This window comes from Leiobunum rupestre, chromosome 4, assembly GCF_980474605.1.
Source record: "Leiobunum rupestre chromosome 4, qqLeiRupe1.1.hap1, whole genome shotgun sequence".
NCBI lineage: Eukaryota > Metazoa > Arthropoda > Arachnida > Opiliones > Sclerosomatidae > Leiobunum > Leiobunum rupestre.
In genome coordinates, this window is record NC_143387.1 from 28647841 (window position 1) to 28669746 (window position 21906).

The window sequence follows — 21906 nt, forward strand, 5'->3', positions numbered from 1 at the left end:
TTACATTGATTAATTGAGTTAGGCACACATTGGAAGAGTCGAAAAAAGTGTTCTTAACCATGGACATTGAAATATCAACCCTGAAACGGAGGGGGAGGGGCTTGTGTTTTCTCTTCTCTGTAAATCTATAGAACACACTGTCGCGCGACTGCCACTAACTGTAATATGTTTCGTAACAACCCACAAGCCCTGTTTATTCAACTGTTTGGTGAAACCAGCATACGTTGCATATAATTAAGAATTAAATGGAAAAAATTGAAAAATGCCTTAGTTGTTGTTAATTTCTATTGTTGCGAAATAGACAGGTGAATCTATTTGACGATTATTTTGCTGACGTTGATTGGGTTTGAGAAATAGGCTTCATTGACGGTAAAAATGTATTTGCCTCTCTTTATCGAAGTAAACATCGTCGAGGGGTGACGGAACCACAGCGTGATCTCTGCAAGATGCTACCCGAATGTTTTAAAAAACTAAGCTTCGCTGCCATTTCCTTTAAGACGTGGACGTACGTCAGCGGGGTACTAGGAATTGTAAGTTTCGTCTAGGTTTGTCCCATTTTTCATAAAAGCTATAAATGTTAGTGATAATTTTTTAATCAAGATTAAAATTAAAATTTGAAATCTACAGTGGCGGATTAATTTCTTTCGATTCACTAGGCGCCATTTTCTTGTACGGCCATTTATGTAAACGTCAAAGCCCTAGGTGCGCTCCAATTGGGTAATCTGCCACTGTAAAGTTCTATTCTAACCACTCGAACAATTTTCGAAATATTATTTCAATTAAGAATTTTATTGAAAAACTTTTTTAAACCCAATTAGTTCGCCTTGAATTAATGAAATGTTTGTGAAAAATGTTTAGTTTTAGCTTTCGAAAAATAATAATCCTTTTCTTGGCAGATCCAAGGCATAATAGTGCTGGGCATGAGCTGGTATTTCAGCAAGTTCTATTTGAATGATAATATCCCGCAGTTGTTAGATTACCCGTTATGGGCTTTGATTACTCGAGGAACAACAATTGATTTCGATGACAGTAAGGGTTCAAATATCGATATAAAGAATTAGTCATTGTTGTAATTACTTCGCTCTACTTATTCTAGCGATGAAGGGATTAGTCGTTACCACCGCCCTCTTCAGCAGCATATGGCTAGCATCTTCCTTCGGACTCGTAGCTAGCAATTACGTTCGTAATTATAATAATATGGAATTATATAATGTAATTAATTCGAAATAAATTTTAAATAGTATCAGTACGTTGTTGGAATCTCACAGTGGATTGTGATAACTCTGATTATGACCCTGTTCGACATCATTTTCTTTATTTACTTCATTGCGCAGACATCGGTACATTGGAAATTATTCGCCCTTGAGAAAAGTGGGACCACATTTGTCACCTACAAATTGATTCACTTTGGAACGGAATCAAATGATTTGAATGGGCCAGAATTGGCGATAAAAAAACTATAGCCCCTTCCCTCATGGGCGAATTTCTCTCATTTAAAAATCTTGACCATTGATGAATAATATTTCAGGATATGTTGGCCACATTGTTTTCTTTTCAAATCGGGGAAAGCAAACTGGATGACGTGACGAGGGAGGAATTGATGGGGGGCTACCTTATGTTGCTTTTCACTTTGGGCAAAGGAGGACTTGTGCTCTGGATTGTCAACGTATTAAACGAATTTAACGTTTCCGACTTAAATTGTCTTATTAACGTCACCGAAATATTTATCTGGGAAATTTCAGGTATTACTAGCGTACCTTGGCTACAGACGGGCCACTCAGCTCTTGAGCGCACCCAAAACGGTATGATAGACGTTTAATAATGATAAAATACGCGAAAAAGTAGATTAGTCCATAATTAAAAGGGATAATATAGCTAAATCCTAAACAAATTTGAAGAAGTTAAAAAACATACTACTAACTCGTACCCAATAGGTCTTCGAGCAAAGACCTATTGGGTACGAGTTAGTAGTATGTTTTTTAACTTCTTCAAATTTGTTTAGGATTTAGCTATATTATCCCTTTTAATTATGGACTAATCTACTTTTTCGCGTATTTGATCATCCTTCTCACAGTCCATAGGTGGTTTCTTCTAACTTAATGATAGACGTTTAACCTAATATGAATTAACCACTAACGTAACGTAACCTGACTAAATTTCCATCATGGTATTTGTAAAATGGAAATTGCCTTTACTTAGGAAGAATCATCGTACATTACGCTGGGGCCCAAACTAAAGCAGCCGGTTAATAAATCAACAAAATCTCCATATCAGAGCAACATGAACCTTGAAAATGGGATCACCATGTCCAACGCTTCGGTCAACGGAGGATACCATTCGGATGTAGTCTACTAACAGTCCTTATACGCAGCATTTGAAATTGTTTTTAAAAAACAATGAATTATAGCGCCGATCATGAAAAAATTTTGCCTAATTGCCTTTAGACAAAAAGATATGTATCGGCGCTTTCGTGTATATTATTGTATTATTTTTGACATTTTTAATTGGAATTATTTACTCTTAAATAAATTTTATATCGAAATAGCTTGGTCTTATTTAATATTTCATTTCAACTTTTTGAACTACCAAAGTTTTAAGCGCCTAAAAAATATCACGCCGCGAGGTAGCGGGAACGCAGCTTTACAAATTTTACCAGAAGGGCGCGCGGCGTACGTCAACATGTTACTTATATTCGCCTGAAGCCACAGGAAATGACGAAAAATAATACCCGCGTTGGCAAAGCTAGCGAGTACCGAGGGAGATTGCTCTCAACGTTTGGCAACGATTCAACGAAATCGTTTCCGTACGGGTTTTAATTGATTTATAGGTAATACGAATAAGGTAAGGCTGGTCATTTATATGAAACTAACGTTTAGGACTTGAAAACTATTAGGTTTTTGGCTCATTTTTATACACCGTAGGGGAATATGTTTATAACGTTGTCTCGATCTACGCCCGAGGTTCGTAAAATCTTCTTTCTCGTATATTCAACTTAGCGCCGCCGAGCGGAGAGAATTCGCGCCAAATTGACAGCGTGCGAAAAGTGAGAGGTTTCTGCTTGCGTTCGCCCCGAACAGCGATTGAGAAAAGGGAGAACGTCTAGTCGTATCTTTATCGTGAGGATGTTTTGCCTAACATTTTTTTCTAAGTGTTAGAAGTAGAGCGACCAAAGTACCAAATGATTTGAGATGCCATCTTTGAAATCGCAGGTGGTCCGAACCTTTTGACTAAAGAGTAAAGATGGGTTGTTGCGGGAAAAGGACTTTACAAAGTTCGGCAATGATTGCTGGAATTCTGGGAATTGTAAGTTCCACTCTTACCAGGATAAAACTCATTTTTTATTCTTTTAAACTTGGAATCTTTACGCAGGTACAAAGCGTCGTATATATTGGTTTCCAATTAGCAGTCCTTTTTTATCACGTTGCATCTGGTTTGAACGGCTACTACAGCCCAAATGAGTTCGAAATCTACGCAGTCTTTAGCGTTCGAAGACTCGACACTGGTAAATACTCGAACCAAGTACAATTATGCCAATACGTTTTTAGAATTGCCGATAACGCGTATCCTAGTCTCGAAAACACTATTGTATAATCATTTATTGCGCTGATAAATTTTTTTTCAGTAATGTTTTAAAAGTATAATTCTTACTTAATTTCTCAATTAACTATTTATTTGATCGGGGTTTTCAAATGATAGTTATAATTTATTTTCAGCGTTTATATTTATTCTACCTTAATTTTTAAATCGTGGCTGACTACTCTATAGTCTCCTTGTCTCATGTTTTCAAAAAATACTATTTAGTAGTATTTACCTAATTAAAGTATGACGGATTTCCTAATTTCCGAGTGAGTAGTCCCTCGTCAAACGTTTGTACGCGTGATTACTGACTTGTGAAAAATATTCCATTGATTTCTCATAATTTGTTGGTGATTTCTACGGATTTCTCAAAATTATTCGGTGATTTATCGTGTCTACCTACGTTTTGTATACCTGATTTCTTGAAAACTAAACGACTACACGCTATTTAATTTGACATTACTGACACTACGTTTAACGGAAGCTTGGGCTAACTGGCGCTAGTTACGTTTAAAACAAGTCATAGCTCGTGTTGGCTCGATTTCGAATATATTTCCCGAAATGCATCTTATAAATCCTTTTGACTTTTTTCCGCAGCCATCTACGGCATGATCTCTATGACTATAATTCTGAATTTGACGTGGTTCGCGTCGTCAATTGCGTTGTTGCTGTCCAATTCCAAATCAGTAACTGTCCGAAAAAGAGCTCTTCAAAGTCTGTTTAATATTAACCCATAACAAGTGTCCATCTTAGAATGCCAAAGGTGTCTTACAATGGGTGATAATCACAGCCGCGATGACTGCCTGCGAAATGTACTTTACGATCAATTTCCTGGCCATTGCCGCGGTAAGTAGATAAGGTACTTGTTTTAATCAGCAACGCGGTTTATTTTTATTATTTCCGCTTTCAGGAAAATATCGATAACAAGTATTACGGTGTGACCTGGTTCCTTTTCGATCTCTTCACGCTGAGTCGAGGACTAGGATTTGTATTTGGATGGATGGTCAACGTGAGTTTAAATTCCTTCAATTATTGAAAAAACGGGACTTAATTCCACGTACCCTTTGCAGATTCCGTTCACTGTTTTGGTTCACAGACGATACAATGAAATTCAAGTACGAAATTCAGTAAGGTTCTGCGACAATAAGTAACAAAACCATTTCTAAAGAATACCATTTTTCTTCGCAGACAATACAAGTACATGCGCGCATAAACCAGATTTAAAGATTTAAACCGTAAAAATATGCATCATGGTTGTTACCTAACCATGTATTTTCAATGGCAAATTTAACGTTTATGGCGTTCTGTTGTTACATTGTTTTTTTACAGTAGATTTCCGATCATGGAAAATATTTTTATACTGTCGCGGTAAAGAGATTGAGCCCGTACAATTTTATTCGAAGATTTAGGTGACGAAATAATAATTAAATCATTCGCGAAGTGAAATTTAAATTATGGACGCATTTAACCTACGTCTCTATTTTTAAATATTTTGAATTGAAAGGTCATAAATAAATTATTTATTTTTGATTTATTCAACATTATTATTCTATAAACCTATACGTAAAAGCAGAAGTTTATTATATAATCCTGCCGGAAGTGAGGAGTATCTAACGAGACGTTTTCCTGTAACCTTCTTTTAACCGACGGAACGGAACTTGCGGACGCCCACATTTAAACAGACTGAAAAGCGGTCAAAACATAGTGCGTCGACCACTTGTGATTTGCCGTTTTCTAAATGCGTTATCGAATAGTTCTAAAAAAAAACCGGGTTAGCAAATAGTAGATAAGCAGACAACTAAATGGTCTAGAATTGTACGTTTTCACTTTTCAGGGTCAACTTAAACTATTGGTACACCTTCTCTTTGGGCCCCTCAACATACCCTCTAGGCGTACATATTGATTGATCAATAATAATATTAATAATTATAGTAATAATAATAATAATAATTATAATAATAATAATAATCAGCTAGACTAATACCCAATGCACCACCTTATATCCAAGTCATCGATCGACTTTTTAAAGCCTTTAAATAGGTGGTCGGGTTACAATGCGTAGGAGGGTGGTGGCAAGCCCTTCATGAAACGCCAGCCAACAGCCCCCAACACTCTCATACGCTTTAGTGCCATGAATTCTTTTGTCATTGCCGTAGAAAGGATGCTGCACAATTTTAACATAGGTAGTTGGATCAATTGAAGATAATCTACGCTCTAAAGTTAAGTTCTTTAAATCAATCTTGATATTTTTTCGTGCTTTACGCAAACAAAATAAACGTATTCGCTGAATACTTCATATTCAATAGTACGTGTATAAGCCGATATTACTAATTTAGTTTTGCTCAAACAAGGTTATAGATTATTGCAGTATTTCCACAATAAAAACCAAAGTAATAAGACTGCTATCAAACACAATATTTTACCGCACGTATGTAGTTGACTAAGTTAAAGGTTTTTCAATCTTATCTGGCTCTGCTCTTAACTTATCGAACCGTAGTTGGGGAGAGATTGCTTTTTAAGTACCTGCCCAAAGGTCAATAGTTTCGTATTCATTTTAATATCGAAATCCGTCTATTGTTAATTGCCGGCAGCAACTCCACAATCTTCGCGATGTACCAGAAAAACAATCCTCACATTTGAAACAAAGGCGTTGCGTAAAATAGACGAAAAAATGGCCGCTACTGGCCACACAAATTTGGGCCATCACTCGGTTTTGGCCGGGATGTTAGGCATGGTAAGTAAATTCAATTGACAGCACTACTCGAAGTTAATTAATTACCGCGGTAGCTTCAAGGGCTGCTCTACGCCATTATGAACATCCTCCCTGTTATCTATTATTTCAATGAAGTAAGTGATGAGGACAAAGTGGGGAATTGGTTTAAGGTGACTTTCATTGAAGAGTTTCAACAAGGTAGGTAGCTTTTGATATCACATTAACGGCGCCAGGTAGTTTTGGGAAGCCCCGTCAATTTTGCTCCATTCTTTCCCTTACAATTATTTTATTTAAACGTATTAAAAGGTGTCTCTATTTATATTTTTAACTTTTAGGCCCTTTTCGAGGGATTTCGAATCATCTATATAGCTGTAACAACCTACCCTATCTACTCTATGACGCCGCTAACTATAGTTTTAATAATAATTATAATAATAATCAGCTAGGTTAATACCCAAGGCACACCTTAGTCCTAAGTCATCAAGCGACTTTTAAGCCCTTCATTCCCCGCAAACCAACAGATCCCTACACTTACTATTACCGTTAACCTCAAAAAGTTTTAACACGAATCTATTCATTTTTAACCTGATAGATCAATACCCTTTCTACTATCTTCGGCTAGGAAAGGCAGTGCTTTTCTGAGTTTCACATAGTCTCCTAAGCAGATCAGAAAACTGACGTTTGTCATTGACTCGATCCACAAAACGTTTGCGCATTTTAACCGGCAAAGAAATTTTTAAAACAGCACCTGTACTACTAAAAAATTCGTCGATAATCGTAAATAATCGTATTTGCCGTTTATATTTTTACCTATTTTTGTTCAATTGAAAATAAGCTTATTGAAATTTTGCGAAATAATTTTTGCATTAACCCTTGGCGATAGTTCCGTTTTAACACCTTCGTAGGCCTTGGGCACTAAGACCTTTATGGACCCTATTTATTTTAGAAATTTTTTAATTGTCTTTTTTTATTCTCATAAACTTCCATGGGCTCCATTGATATTTCGTTGGTGCCTTCAAATATTCGTATAAAACTGCCCTGCTTGGCGATAAAAATATCCCGGTCTCAAAACGTAGCCCAACAAATCAACTTTTGAATGGCGGTACATGTCATAACAAGGAAGCTCCTCCCATTCCCGCGACTAAGGGCAGACTACCTAGTGCAGTTATATATCTATATATCATAAGTAACATAATAGCAATAAGTATAACGCCCCCTATTACTTAAATGCTAATTTTCTTAGCGAACTTTTTTTAGACACTGACATATAGCTCCTAATTGAACATGCACCCGAACTGAGTACCATATAGTAATAAGTCTAAAAATCAGTTATGATATTTTTTCTAATTGAAATACTTAATGTTATTACGATATTTACGAATACATTCACGATGTCAACTCACAGCGAAATCCACGCTGCTCATTTTAATTGCAGGATTAAAAGGACTACTCGTTACTATGGTAGTGCTAAACATCATTTGGGTGGCTTCGTCACTGGAGCTCGTAATCTACAGTTATAGTAAAGTAAAGATACACGACGGTTCTTTGAAATTACTTTGAAAGTTTATTCTTACACATTCTATTGAAGTTGCCATGCCTAGTGCGTCAATGGGTGATAGTGACAGTTATAACGATTGTTTCTAGTCTAATTGGATCATCTTACTTTCTATTTAAAGCGGTTGTAAGTGAATGATTTCCGTGTTTATATTGCCGGGTATTGAATTTTGTAATTCTTTCTAAGCCCCATTTTGACGCTGAAGGGACGCCGGGAAATTTGACTTTATATTACGAGGCTGAAAATGAACTTGAAACGGGACAGTTTATTTATTTGTACGTTGGCTTGTCAAATGGAACCATTCTTTTCTGGATCTTAAACGTAAGTGCCACAAGAAGTAACGTATCATCTTTTACGAGATAAATATTCCTTCCTGAAATATGCATCTTCATAAATTGAAAGCGCACACGTGATGTCATTGATTTTCTAGCCAATCATAAAGCTTAATTCGTATCAAAAAGAGCGGGGACTTGAGAAGTTAGCTATTTACAAACGCGAAGTTTTAGCGGTTATTTCTCTCGTAAAAGCCACAATGGACAGATTAAGTGAGTGCTAGACAATGTGCAGGAAAGACGTGAAGGCCTGTGGATACAATAAAGCTCCTTCTATTATCCTTCAAGTTTTCTTCACGTTTTCTAGAGAAGGCTTAACCCAACCATTATTTATCTACTTTATTTTACCAAATTTATATAATTATTTATATAATTACTAAAAAAATATAGATCATATTTTGCATATACGTGCATAAGAGGGCCAAAGAACTAGAGGAGCAAGTGAAAATAGTTGGTTTGTTTTTGTATTGTTTTAGTGGACAAGCGCTCGTACTAACGAATGAAACTTGGTTGTTCTCAGAAACCGGGATTCGCGGCTGACGCCATTGGAAGCAATCGGAACCAGCCGTCGCGATCCCGCAGCGCGTCTCCGCAGTCGTACCAAGAAAGGGGACCCTCCAACAGTCGTTTTTACGATCCGGAAAGACCGGCCAGTCTCAACCAAGGATACGGAGATTCCGAACGCTATTTAAACAATAGTAATGGCGCCAACCAAAATGCCTTTTTAAATAGAGACAATCGCTTATCCACAAACAACGGAGGCAGCCCGAGACTGGGAGTTCCCATGGCCCATTTAGGCGTCAGCCCTTTCAAAGAAGGCAGCGTGCCATCCAGTCCGACGTATCCCGAAAATGACGACGAAGGTTACGACGAAAGATTCGGTTCCCCTCCGTCAAATCTGGATGACTCCGAAAGTGGCGGAGGTGACCCTAACTTCGTCATGAAGAGGAAAAGCTTGTACAACTACGACAATAATCCAGCAGGTTAATAATATACATTCTTTGATAATAACAAATTCTTACATTTTCGGGTACCTTCAGAGATTCAGAACCGTATGTCGAAATTCGAAATGAATGACTCCACGAGACCAAACCCAATGTCAGCCAAACTCAAACCACCGATCTATCAAGCCACCGCTTTCGAACCTCATGTAATTCCATTATTTATATAGTTAAGAATGTATTTATTTAAAATTAGGGACTATGACTTTGTTGAGACGAGAGGGGAGTGAACTAGAGAACGCGCAGCCATGCCGTCAGAGTTGACGGGTGCTGATCCCCTTTTTTGTCAGCCCCCACTCTCCTACCCTGTGGGAGTTGGCATCAAGCTCCCGGGGTAAAAAGGTTATTCATAAAGCCTCCTCTCTCTGCCTCCATGGTTTTAGAGAGCCAAAGCCTAAGGTGGTGCCTTGGGTATTAGCCTAGCTGATTATTTTTATTATTATTTATTATTTCTTATTATACTGGGATGGTTTGATTTTTATTAAGGGTGAATGGTCTTACTTTTAGAGCGTGACTGCAATGAAAAACATCGTCCCATAGTCATTCCCCCGAATTAGAAATAAATACATTCTTTTTACAATAGTACAACTAGAAGCAGGGTTGTAGAGAGATGGTTCGATCATTTTGATTTTTAATTTGGCGAAATATGTTTTTACCACGGATGGCGCTAGTGACGCTAAGTAGCCCCTACAGATATTTTGTGGGCTTAACCTCATTACACTGGAGTACCTACGGAAAGGGAACACTATCAAGTTTTCGTGTCGATCGATCTCGGCTCTTTTTTATCTCTAAATTAGTTAATTGTCGCTTTGTTATAAATTTATTAACAATTTAATTTTTGAAAATTGCGAACAATCTAAGCAAACCTAAGCTAATTAAGAGCCAAAGGGCAAAACTACGGTCAGTGTTATTATTTGATTAGTTCAAATAAATATCTGAGAAACTGAAATTTAATGTTCGCTAATTATAAATATTAAAAAATAAATTTCCTTAAAATTGACACGTGTAAAAACGAAACAGAAATTAAAGCAATCCCAGATAGCTTGTAAAATTTCAATTTCCCGCTATATCCTATAAATTAGACTGCACCTCAGTACTTCTATGCATTGGGGGAACGCCCATTAGTATCTGAAGGAGCTACACAGTGTCGGGCGCGCCATCTATTTGCCACTTTTTCTTTAGCCAAACTCTCCTATGGTAGAATTGCTAAGTGATCGAACCATCTCTCTACAACCCTGCTAGAAGTATAGTTCAAACCTGCTCGCCAAGGGGTCAACATTTTGCTCAAATCATGGCGCCTTTTAATAGACCCGTACACCTCCAAATAACTTCCTGGTACCACTACCAAGAACTAAACGTTCTTACCTTTGTTTCCTTTACTTTCAAGTAACAATTATTTTTAGTTCCGCGGTGGACATCGTTCTGAAAAAACAACAACTGTAGTACTAATCTAAACAGATGGCGCCACCACCTGATGATAAATATTGCCGTCACTTAGGAAGTTGTCCCCTATACGTCACTAGTTCTACTATTTACAACTCAATGATATAGCCAGGAGTAAATAAGGGCAGTGCGATCAATCGAACAATGCGTCCAACCTCTAATTGGTTAGATTTGACCACTTTTTTTCACGTCATTTTAAACGTGTTTTCATAGATTTATTGCTTGATTGATTCACATTAAGGAAGAGGTCTTAATCGAGCATCGAATCCAAAGCAATATACCGAAAAGACTAACAAACAAATTTTGCCGCGTTAAGATAATCTTAACGTCCCCAATTGGTTAAAGGAAAAATTGAATAATTACGAAATATATGTATATTTTTATATAAATGCCCAATTGTTTGAAATTATTAAGTATATCAACCGCGTAGTGACGAAAATAATTAATGAAAAAATTTTATTTTTGGAATACCGTATGATTTATTTAAAAGTCCAGCATCTTGGAGAAAATGTAAAACAGTATAGTAATTTTATACCATTTTACTATAATTTTTTCTCAAAAAATATCAACGTTAGGTATATTTGCAGATTACTACCTTTAATCATAAAATATTATTTGGATTTTCCTTTTAAATTCACTGTAACGCGTCAAGAAACCTTTTACGTGTTGTCACTTAATTTAGTATTCACTAAATGACAGCCTCATATTGGAATTATTTAATTTAAACATATGTTTCATTCTCTAATTACACAGATGTTACAGATTGCCATGGTTTTAAAATTTCGGTTTAAAGATTATTTCCATTTCTCAATTTATAACACAATGCCCAAGTAAGCTAAAGTTAATTTCAAAGTATATTTACATGGGCAATTTTTAATCTTTTTCTTTGAACTAACAACACGTCATCAAATTTTAAATATTTTACCTTATCTATATTACACCGTAGTTTAATTCTGAACGCCTATTAACAGACCGTCATGGAGATTGGAAAATACTGTTTTACGTTTATTCCGGTTTAACATTTTTACTTTTATTACCTATACCCAAGCTGAAATCCTTGAGAAATTAAAACTGTCAAATGCTAAAATTAAACTTCAGAATCCGCCGATTGCGAAACGTTTAAGATGTCAAGTAGTGGAATCTAGCTAATCAGATGTTAGACGCATTGCTTAATTGATCCGCACGTGGAGATAGGCATCGGTTGCATTTTTGCAATTAAATTTCCTCCTTTTCTCCCGGATACGTACTTCTCATTCCTAGAGTTTTTACGCGGACGAATACACGAAATGAAGCTCCGTAAATTGACCCTAACTCTAGCCGGCGTTTCGGAGGCCCCTATTTTATGGTTCAAAGAAATGCTTAATGTAGAATCCTGTGTGGAAATTTCACAAATGCAAATGTTTTACTAGGCCCAGACGTAAATATTTAACGGATAAAATTCAAATTGAATTAGTTTTAATGGTTTGTAAGTACTTAGAATCGGTGTCCTCACACCGCTGCCGCGTCGAGAGTCTTCTAGTTCTACGGACGTTTTAACGGGCAATAATCAGGAAGATAACGTAATTAAGAACTACTTCTAGCTAACCGAATATTTTTCGGATTTCTCATTAATTGACGTATTGAGATCGTTAAAAAGAGGTCGTTTAGAATCGAATCTGACCATGTAAGCCAAGGCCAATGTCAGAGCCGATTCTCGGTTGCAATTTCCGCTATAAGCGAGTCAAGTTCTGGCTAAACCCTTTTATTTACGTCAGTGACCCACAGGTGGCGTATTCCGCCCACCGAGCGCCTAGAGCTCTATTTCAATGTAGCCTATGTTTGTCTAAATTACAATATTATCGAGTTTTGCCCCTGTCCCGTGTAAAGCTGACCACATACCGCTTTGCACCACCCAAAGCTACAAATGGCTACTCTCCTATTTACTCCTCATTTAACATAATGTTTAAAAGGTCAGCAACTTAAAATTTCAGGGCAGAAACAAGAATAGCCATGCACCATTAGCTAGGACATCAGGAATAGGCAGGCCGAGCGGCTACTACAATTCTGGTTACGTATCAACTGACGATGATGTTAGGGGATCTCAGAGAAGAATGGAGATCAGAGGACCCCTGACATCTACTCATATGGAAGACAGGGGACCTTCGAGACCGGCAAATGACGAGTACAGGGGACCTTCGAGACCAGCCAGTGACGAGTACAGGGGACCTTTAAGACCGGCCAGTGATGAGTACAGGGGACCTTTAAGACCAGCCAGTGACGAGTACAGGGGACCTTTAAGACCGGCCAATGACGAGTACAGGGGACCTTCGAGACCGGCCAATGACGAGTACAGGGGACCTTCGAGACCGGCCAATGACGAGTACAGGGATTCTCAGAGACAGGCTCATGACGAGATCAGAGGACCCCTTAGACCGGCTCATGACCTGATCAGGGGACCTTTACGACCGCTTAACGACGATATCAGGTCATCACAAAGGAAAGCTGATGAAGAAATCAGGGACTTTCATCAAAGACGCATGAGTAGCACGCCGGAGAGACGAGCTCACGACAAAGAGCGGTATGATAATTTTCAACGGTTACCTCAAACACCAGAAAGGCCTTACGAGCCCAGAGATCCGAGACCTGGACCCGCTTCGAGATATCCCGAGAGCCAGGGCGGACGTGGTCAAGTTGATGACGGCTATCCGTCTCAACGCGACTACGAAGCTAGAGGCTACGAAAATAACAGAAATAATAACAACGACTATCGTAAGTAGTAGTTTATTTGATCAACTTTAAAATCAATTCATCGAATGCCGTTAGATTAAAAGCCTAATGTTATTTCAGGAAACATGGGAGTATCTACACCCAGACGATACTAAATGACGAATTTCGTAGTACGAAAAATACTCAATTGAGGCATTAAGGCCAAACGTCGTTCATTTGGAGTTAACGCCATCGATTAAAGACTCCACGAAATGAATTAAAATATTTTAATATCTATTTATGCTTGATGTACATTGAAATAAGAAAGCCGCTATAATTAAAATTATATTTACGAAATCATTGGGACCGTTCTTCTTTTAGTAGGGCAAAAATAATTACCGATGATAGCGCCGCAATGACCCATCTTTTTTAACTAGCAGCCCTGACATCATTCATCGCTTCTCGCTCAACCTCAAAAGGACGACTTTTTATTAATAAGAAAACTGACTCGTTAAATTAACAAACAATTGTCTCGTTGTGGTTTTTTCTCGAATTGACGTAGATTTGTTATCCATCTCGTGACCGAAGAATTCCATAATGACGACAAAAATAAATGATTTCAATTGTTGAAAAACCACTCGAGTTTACAAAAATAACCCGTTTATCATAAACACAACGATTTACTCTGACGTACATTAGAAAATTGGCCAACTTTGTTATTTTCTCAATTTAACGGTTTTTATGGTTTATTGATAATCTTCTATTAATATCAACTGAAACTTACTATTGTTCTTCCGCGTACACGCGCGATTGATACCGTAGCCATGGCCGTTATTGCCAAAGAGTTATCTCTTCGGCAATAACTAGTAGACAAAAGCGGGGCTGTTTGTAAAGATTTCAGAGTCTTGGTGGCATCGAGCTGCCAAATTTTCGAGATAAGATAATCTGCAGTCTTTAAGAGGCGAAGAAAACAGTGAATTGAAAGAGAAACGCATCAGATTGAATAGAAGCCCGTCGCGGAGAGCAATTCAGTGTCGTAATGGCCAGCGTAATATTTAAAGCCAATTATTAAGTTGATATATCCTGTTACTCTCGCGTCGGCCGGCCTTGGTTAGATCGGCGTTTAGCCTACTTTACCAAACTATAACTGTCTGAACGGACCCAGAACAAAAGCACTGTTGAAGGAATCAAGTCATTGTGATGGTGAAAATTAATTCTCGTTCGCAGCTCTGGCCTTTGATCTCAAACATCGCGTTTACCGCCAGAGGAAAATGAGCAACCATCTCGTCAACCTGCACCGCCAACCAAGTGTCGTTAAGTTCCAAAGAAGGACTCGAAAAACCCGCGCCGCTTTTCAAAGGCTAATATTAAGGAACTTTTGCGATATCATCGAGTTGTTTATTGAACTTAATATCGCGTAGAGGAAAAAAAAGTACACTCTAAATATGTCTAAAATTCAAAATCTCGATGTCAATGGTAAGTGTTATTATTTATTATTCTAAAGAAGTTCAAATGTCACATACACCCAAAATAATACGCGTAAGAAACATATGTTATTGAGGCGGTGCTAGTCTTAAGCAAATCACGGATAGGCAATTTGAGGCGTCGGTGATTATCTCGCGCCTCACTGTTCGCTTTGTTCTATTGTTCTTAAGATTCGTCTTTGCGTATCAGTCAGCTCATAATAAGAATAGCCTCTTAACAAATGTAGCGGTTGTTAAGTGAAACAAAAAACGCGTTAGGAACCCAAAAGCCTTCGACACTCGAGAAACAAATATCACGACGATTATGTAGCTCGCTATCTAGAAATTGCCGGCTCTTCTTAATCAAATAAGAATACGAGTGCCTTTTAAAATGATTTCATGATCGCGTTGATTTGTAGAATAGCTGTATATTGAATTTTTATCTAACATTCGAAAGAATCTTTGACACTATATATATTTTTTTAAACTTCTTATCCGAACTTGAAATGTTTGAAATCCGTTGCTATGTTTCCGGTAGTTTCTATTTGGATTATATTACGCGAAACAAACTCGGTTATATTACCCGTTACTATTGCTAATTGTTCGCGTAATTTTACGATATTTTACCCCAGACTATGAATATGATTAGTTTACAATGGTATTTTTTAATATTTAGGCTTAGATTCTCTATTCGGTGTTATAGTCGCGAGCCAGATTTCCCGCACGGTGCTGATGAGTCCCTAATAGGACGAAACCGGTCTACCGTTGGAATTCCTGGCTATTTTATTTTATTTTATTTTATTTGGTTTTTCACTCGAAGATCTATTAGGTCCGAGATTCGCGTCTTTTGGTTTGCTCGAAGACCTATTGATACGAGCTATGTATAAGTTTTTAAATTTCTTCAAATTTGTTTAGGGTTTAGCTTTTTTATCCTGGTCTATTCTACTTATTGGCGTTTTTATCTCTCTTTACAATGCAGTGCATAGGTGGTTCCTCTTAACCTAATATTTCTTACAATGGTAATGGCAGTTTACTTTAAGATAATAGATTAATGAATCCGTTCCACAGACCGTTTTCAAATAACACGCGTACTTGACACGTTTCTATAGGTGACCTGAAAACAGATTATGAACTGGGCAAATCACCACTTTTTGAACATTCTTTGACTAATGGAAAGTCAAATGGAGAAATCAAAGAAATTAAAGAACGGAACCTCAAGAATGGGAAGATTGGAGCAAATTCGACAGACGAGGTTACGTCGCCGGAACAAATTGAACTTTTGCTGAATGCCAAAGATGGAAAAGTGCAAACAGCAGATAACGATATCGAGAAGCTTTCGCTCGAAGATCCGAAACCCGCGTGGAAAGCGTGGCTTCTCCTGGGAGTATTAGCCACTACGGATTTCGTGACCTTCGCTTCCATTACCATACTCTCCCCATTTTTTCCTGCTGAGGTAAATAAAAAAAACCAATACACCAATTCGTTATAAAAAGATATTCGCCTAGCCGTCCAAATCTTATTTAAATTTCACTCATTTCGGGTAGGGGACACTTTTCTTGGGTTAGTTTTGGTCATATACCCCAGAGCAAAGCACTAAAGAAATATCGCGTACAAATATAAAAAAAAACCACTAAAGATCAATCAATTCGAAAATCAGTTTTATCATTGAATGTCTAAAGTTGAATGCATAGAGTAACCCACTCACATAGAGTGGAAGCCTATCAGCGAAACTTGTTAACACCTTTCGTATACGCAACGTCTGGTTTTCGAGGCGTGAAATTAACAGGTTGGACTAAAGTTAATGTATAATGTCTGGATAAAAAACTAAGTTTATATTCTAAAAACAACACCATCGCTCTTTGGACTATATTTATTCACGCCTCGAAAACAAGCTGGCCCGTTAGGATTAATGTTTCACGCTCTATGTGAGTGGTTTACTCTATGGTTGAATGCCACCTGGAAAAACAGGCGATGCTTAAACTACGTTGAATTTAAGACGTAATTAAGTTATTAGAGAATTTAAAATTTAAACGAGTACGAGCGTAACTCGCAAATTGACGAATACTTTGCGCAAAAATTATAGTTTTTAACTTTAAACTGGTCGTGTTTTTACGTAGGCAGAAAGAAAAAACGCCACACCAACAGAATACGGAACCATTATAGGCATTTTCGAATTAATCGCCCTCATTGTCTCTAACGTTTGCATAAAAATGGTAAGTGGAAATTAATGTCAGAGATGTATCTCTCGCATCGAGTCTAATCTCGAACACTTATAAACAAAATTCAATTCCAATTAGCTTACATAAATTGATTTTTCCCTCATGTTTTTATCTAAAGGTTTCCGTCGTATCACCAAAGTTCCTGATAGTAGCTGGAATAGCGGTTCTTGGCGTGAGCACCGTACTCTTCGGGTAACGAGTTACAATCAATATATCTATTATTTGTTTATTCTAACTCTATCAAGCGTTAATTAATTGGTTATTTGGCAAGTTTCATCAACGAAATGCCGGGTGGAGTGCTTTACGTCGCCGTAGCGCTGTTGCTCCGCAGTATGCAAGGGGCGGGGGCTGGAGTGATTGACGTATGCAGCTACATGGTTGCCACCCGGGAGATACCGCACAGAGTATCCACGGCCATAGTAAGTCTAAAGCCGGAGTTTCACTGTACACGCTAAATTTGCAAAAAAAGTTGATCGAAACCATTTTCCACTCGATGATTGCCACCGTCATATTTTCCGTCGAGTGTATATTATACACGACGGAATTAAATATTTAATCACGACGGGGAAGCAATCATTTTAAATGAAATTGAAGAAATATAACCCGTTACATTTACGGAATCGTAAATATTTCGGTGACCTTTTAATTCGCCGAAAACAACCTCATTTTTCGTTCCCAATGATATTAAAGTTTATTTATTGATTAAGTTCTCGTCTCGCGATAAATTTCAGTCTTTTTCTGTGTCATAACGAAATTGGAAACCGATTATTTTTCCCCCATCCGCGCTTTTAATCCTACTGGGTCTATAAAATCAGTCGCCGGCCGACGTTGCAGTTTTCACACCCTCAGCGGAGTTCATTGTCTCTTTTTGTAAACTTCTCTTCGGTTCAAACTACACGCCCAGATACCAGAGATCCGGAAATTGAGGTTTCGCTCGAGAACTTTCTTCCGCCCAAGAATTTCGCGAGATGTCGCCAGAAATGGTTAATGGTGACGATTCCCGTTTCGAAATTACAGTCACATTAGAGTTTGGTACAAGTTTGAGTTTCACGGCTCTTAGAAAAGAAGAATTTTTTGACTTTGCGCCCATCCGGTGCTCGAACGAATTCGTAGGATAGTAAAGATGGCGAACAATTTGAACAATATCTTAGCAAATTATATCTCAAAAGTATTGCTTTCACTTTTTACCCTTAAAATAGCTAACACGAACATTTTATTTTGCAAAACAATTCAGCCAAGGCTGATCTTTCATTTTCATGAAAAGTTTGTTAGAATTATTTCAACGAAAAGTGATTTTTTTGCAACTCTAAAACACTTTTTTGAGTCTGTGAAATTATCGTTCTGAAGGGCGACAGTGAAACGAGATTCTCTTTTACAACGAGTACAGCTTAGCGTTATGTTTTCTCTTTAAAACCACAGTTGCCATATTTTTGGATTAGACTTTCGAGCATAAGTTTTGGGCAACATAAATTCAAAGTGTAGGATCAGTGGGGTGAATTGTGGAGTCAATAGTTCCCCTAAATGAAATGAGAATGAGTTATATCCGTTGTTAGAGCACCTGTCGCGTCTTCAGGTAAAAACCTCGTCTATTTGACTGCTAGAGATTTGTTACGAATCCTTCCTCGAGGTCGTTGGTCTCACCCTGATCGAGGGTGAGATGAAAGTATTTTAAGGTTTCCATCTTTAAAAGAACGCGAGAAAAAAATTGCTCCGATGGTACCGAGCGCGTTCCAACACCCAAAACGTCCGTCAAAATAGGTAGATCGGTTTTAATGGACAAGTTCCGAACAGGTGGAGAAAATCCAATGTAACAGGAAATGTATGTAGGGGCGATTTTCCCAAAGCACACTTTATTGAAGATAAATAGATTATCTCCTTCCCATTTTCTACAGATCTCTTTACTTCATCAAAATAATTTACTTTTGCAGCGTGAAATAAATGATAAATATTTCGATTTATGTTTATTTTTAATTATGATTAATTTACTAAATTAAATAGATTTACTAATTTATAATAATGATAAAGAGCGGAGAGCAGCTTAGGCAGGTTTGACAAAAGTACAGCGGTTGAAAAATATATTTTTAAGTAACCTATTCCTAATTAGTATTAAAGGCACTTATACATACGAACTAAGTAAGAAAAAAATCAACTTTTTTGCATAATCATTTTTTTATTTGATTAAAAACTACTAGTTTCGCAACTCGTTCGGGAGCATCATCAGGGCTGATGATGCTCCCGAACCCAGCCCTATTCCTGCAAAAACTATTGTAATAGGTTTTCGCACAATTTGGGAAAATGTTTTAATTTTCTAAAAAAATAACAGATTCTGGAAAAGGGAAACATTTATTTTACCGCCGAAAAAATCTTAATCACGTCAAAAATACCCGATAAAGACACAATCCATGGATGTCAAAGCAAGTCTTTAGACTCTTTAGAGACCGGTGGCGAGTTTTTGAATTGTTACAAGACATTGCGGTTATTTGATATTAAAGGACTTAATGTACAAATCTGCCGAGGTGATATTTACAAAAACATAACATCTATTAATCTAGAAGAAGTTGATCAATTGATTCTAAATATTATAAAATGGTTTTTAAAGCATCTACAAATATAGTGTGCCAAAAGCCGCAGAATGGTATTCCATGCCCATTCTTCCAAGTATAGCGTAGCTTTGACAATATTTAATTTTAAGCTCATTTCGACGCGCTCACAAATCTTACTCGATAAATTTCTGTTTATTGAATCAAAGCATGGACAGTGACGGATCACTCCGAATATTATTTTTTCAATTTCTACCTACCGGAACATTAATATATATTAAGCTTCACGTTGAAACTGCTGAAAATATAGAACGTTATTTTTTGACAGGGTGTTTTAGAGATGGCCGTTGGACTTGGTTTAACAGCTGGTCCCGCAGTTGGTGGAGTTCTTTACGAAGTATGTTGCATCTTTTATTTTCTACGAAACGAGTATCCTCTTCATTCGTAAAAAAAAATTTAATCAATTCGTAATTACACTCTATCAGAAATGCGGTTACGGATTCCCCTTTTTTGCACTGGGCATTTTGACTTTGATGCTTTCGCCTATCAACTTCTTAGTTTTCCCCAAAGACAGTAAGAATATTAGAAATGGTCTAGAGCGATAAAAATAATGAAAATATCCATGGTTTTGTTTGACTTAAAAAGAGGGGAAAGCGGATAGCAGGTTGAAGAATGTATTCAGATTCCTGAAAGACTGGGAAGTGGTTGTTTGCATCATCAGTATCACTTCGGGAGGTTCCATTCTCGGATTTCTGACGGGGGTGCTTGAGCCTCATCTTCGCCAATTTAAACTAACTCCCACTGATGTGGGACTCGTAACCATCACTACAGGAGCTATTTTTGCCCTCACTACTCCGATATGGGGACATTTTTGTGACAAAAAAGTAAAGATATAACACACTATACGTTAAGAAATTTTATACTATACTAAAATCTTTCATTGACAGATCAACTCGTACTACTTGATGTTCGCTGGATGCGTTATATGTTCCGCCGGATATTTCATATTAGGTCCATTTCCGGGACTTCCTTTCGAAGCGTGAGTATAGAGATTCGTCTCTAACGCTATTTTATTTACTAATCAGTTTGTTCCATTTGCTATCGTAGTCAACTCTGGATTGTTATTGTATCTCAAATATTATGCGGTCTCGGCGCTGCTGCCCAAAGTGTGTGCCCATATGTCCTCATGCTTCGAAGTGCCAAGTAAGACCACGTTCGCTATTATCGTCGTAACAAAATGGCCGCCACTGATAGAGTAAATTTATAATTATGTTTCGCAAAAGTGTGTTGAAAACTGTTGAGAACCATTTCTAGAATGACCACACAATTTTTGTAGACTTTTGTCTAAGTTATTAATCCTAATCAGTGGCGGACTGGCCAGAGAGTGAACCTGCCCGATGGCAGGTGGGCCGTTCATGAAGTGGGCCCCATTAAACATGATAGCGTTATAAATGTTAAGGCTGGGGCCCTTTGTCTCCTGGCAGTCAATAATATTAGACCCAGTCCGCCACTGATCCTAATTCTAATGCTCTTTGCCTCTACATTGTAGTGAGCGCAAGCAGGCAGCCTTCACGTGATAATTTGTTTTCATGTTGCTAGTTACGTCAATTCCACGTCATTGCACATAGAACTATAACTCACTGTTTCGCTTAGGCAACATAGTTATAGGTGAATGCTCTTAGTAAGGAAAGCGGTTTTGTTATGACATATGCTATGGTGGCGTCATGAAAGGGGATGGACAAACATTTTCCAACGTTGACAATTCGATTTTCCCTTGAAAATACTTTACGAAAACATTTTCTCAAACTTTTGAAAAACATTTTATTTCGCTATGACCCTGATGTCACGAAAAAGTATTATATAGCATAGTGAACGTGAACCTGATATATATTTATAATTTTAGTCGAAATGGATTACCGGAAGACGTAACAACGTCAGCCTTGGTATCGGCAATTCATATCACGTCCAGTAACTTAGGGTAAGTAATTGAAAAAGAATTTGTACGATTAAGCCTAAATACGAGCATTTAATCTAAAAACATAACGTATAAATCTTTCAGATGTTTTATCGGACCTTTCATTGGCGGACTTTTCCTAGAATATTTAGGATTTCGGGCGGGCTCAGCCATCATGGTTGTCTTTCAAATCCTTCTGGTAATCAATCTCTTAATGCAAAACAGAATTTGTGACTCGTCCCGTGCAATTAAAATATTTTTTTTTCAGTTATTTGGGATGATATTGACATGGAGGAGGTACAGGTGATAGTTTAAAAAAAAAACAGTTAAAAATCCGGAGTTTTTGTAATTTCGGTATCAGTACTGAACGACATTTGTAGGTAGTCAACGAGTCCGTATCATAAATATGTTTTTAACTTATATTT

The 21906-nt window shown here is 37.5% G+C and overlaps 4 protein-coding genes across 9 annotated transcripts; all 4 read left to right on the top strand.

Moving 5' to 3' along the window:
• The first annotated feature begins 92 nt into the window (after positions 1-92).
• Positions 93-2406, top strand: LOC149947391 (uncharacterized). Its single transcript, XM_090171535.1, has 7 exons — positions 93-530; positions 897-1029; positions 1097-1179; positions 1242-1340; positions 1529-1666; positions 1743-1802; positions 2200-2406. The coding sequence occupies exons 1-7, from the start codon at positions 447-449 to the stop codon at positions 2353-2355; spliced, it is 753 nt and encodes a 250-aa protein (XP_090027661.1). The 5' UTR covers positions 93-446; the 3' UTR covers positions 2356-2406.
• A 328-nt stretch (positions 2407-2734) lies between these two features.
• Positions 2735-5078, top strand: LOC149947392 (uncharacterized). Of its 5 annotated transcripts, none has more exons than XM_090172126.1 (9): positions 2735-2841; positions 2922-3116; positions 3210-3303; positions 3370-3502; positions 4174-4268; positions 4330-4422; positions 4487-4585; positions 4647-4703; positions 4765-5078. In XM_090172126.1, exons 3-9 carry the CDS (start codon positions 3241-3243, stop codon positions 4798-4800), a joined length of 576 nt encoding a protein of 191 aa, XP_090028252.1. In that variant the 5' UTR covers positions 2735-2841; positions 2922-3116; positions 3210-3240; the 3' UTR covers positions 4801-5078. The 5 variants fall into 5 exon arrangements, with proteins under 5 accessions (XP_090028252.1, XP_090028256.1, XP_090028255.1 ...); XM_090172130.1 differs by having other exon boundaries at positions 4647-4691; XM_090172129.1 differs by having other exon boundaries at positions 4174-4262.
• A 1068-nt stretch (positions 5079-6146) lies between these two features.
• LOC149947393 (uncharacterized) lies at positions 6147-13662 on the top strand. 2 transcript variants are annotated; one of them, XM_090172086.1, is made up of 10 exons: positions 6147-6310; positions 6364-6487; positions 7725-7813; positions 7878-7970; positions 8031-8165; positions 8567-8626; positions 8697-9159; positions 9217-9326; positions 12591-13368; positions 13447-13662. In XM_090172086.1, exons 1-10 carry the CDS (start codon positions 6248-6250, stop codon positions 13479-13481), a joined length of 1950 nt encoding a protein of 649 aa, XP_090028212.1. In that variant the 5' UTR covers positions 6147-6247; the 3' UTR covers positions 13482-13662. The 2 variants fall into 2 exon arrangements, with proteins under 2 accessions (XP_090028212.1, XP_090028213.1); XM_090172087.1 differs by having other exon boundaries at positions 6221-6310; positions 6371-6487.
• Positions 13663-14304: 642 nt separating this feature from the next.
• On the top strand, positions 14305-21903 carry LOC149947394 (MFS-type transporter SLC18B1-like). The gene is made up of 13 exons (XM_090172439.1): positions 14305-14781; positions 15878-16221; positions 16886-16981; positions 17106-17179; positions 17259-17406; positions 19856-19924; positions 20013-20100; positions 20173-20411; positions 20475-20566; positions 20635-20730; positions 21431-21505; positions 21587-21680; positions 21750-21903. The coding sequence occupies exons 1-13, from the start codon at positions 14751-14753 to the stop codon at positions 21786-21788; spliced, it is 1485 nt and encodes a 494-aa protein (XP_090028565.1). The 5' UTR covers positions 14305-14750; the 3' UTR covers positions 21789-21903.
• The last annotated feature ends 3 nt before the right edge of the window (positions 21904-21906 follow it).

Excerpts from the sequence above, each read along its gene's own strand:
- LOC149947392 (XM_090172126.1), top strand. The coding sequence starts at position 3,241 with ATGGGTTGTTGCGGGAAAAGGACTTTACAAAGTTCGGCAATGATTGCT. Across the intron at positions 4,269-4,329 it reads CCAATTCCAAATCAGTAACT|AATGCCAAAGGTGTCTTACA; the intron begins GTCCGAAAAAGA and ends TGTCCATCTTAG. Across the intron at positions 4,704-4,764 it reads AAATTCAAGTACGAAATTCA|ACAATACAAGTACATGCGCG; the intron begins GTAAGGTTCTGC and ends TTTTCTTCGCAG.
- LOC149947393 (XM_090172086.1), top strand. The coding sequence starts at position 6,248 with ATGGCCGCTACTGGCCACACAAATTTGGGCCATCACTCGGTTTTGGCC. Across the intron at positions 7,814-7,877 it reads TAATCTACAGTTATAGTAAA|TTGCCATGCCTAGTGCGTCA; the intron begins GTAAAGATACAC and ends ATTCTATTGAAG. Across the intron at positions 8,166-8,566 it reads TTCTTTTCTGGATCTTAAAC|ATCATATTTTGCATATACGT; the intron begins GTAAGTGCCACA and ends AAAAAAATATAG.
- LOC149947394 (XM_090172439.1), top strand. The coding sequence starts at position 14,751 with ATGTCTAAAATTCAAAATCTCGATGTCAATG. Across the intron at positions 14,782-15,877 it reads TCAAAATCTCGATGTCAATG|GTGACCTGAAAACAGATTAT; the intron begins GTAAGTGTTATT and ends ACGTTTCTATAG. Across the intron at positions 19,925-20,012 it reads TTGGTGGAGTTCTTTACGAA|AAATGCGGTTACGGATTCCC; the intron begins GTATGTTGCATC and ends ACACTCTATCAG.
- LOC149947391 (XM_090171535.1), top strand. The coding sequence starts at position 447 with ATGCTACCCGAATGTTTTAAAAAACTAAGCTTCGCTGCCATTTCCTTT. Across the intron at positions 1,341-1,528 it reads ACTTCATTGCGCAGACATCG|GATATGTTGGCCACATTGTT; the intron begins GTACATTGGAAA and ends ATAATATTTCAG. Across the intron at positions 1,803-2,199 it reads TCTTGAGCGCACCCAAAACG|GAAGAATCATCGTACATTAC; the intron begins GTATGATAGACG and ends GCCTTTACTTAG.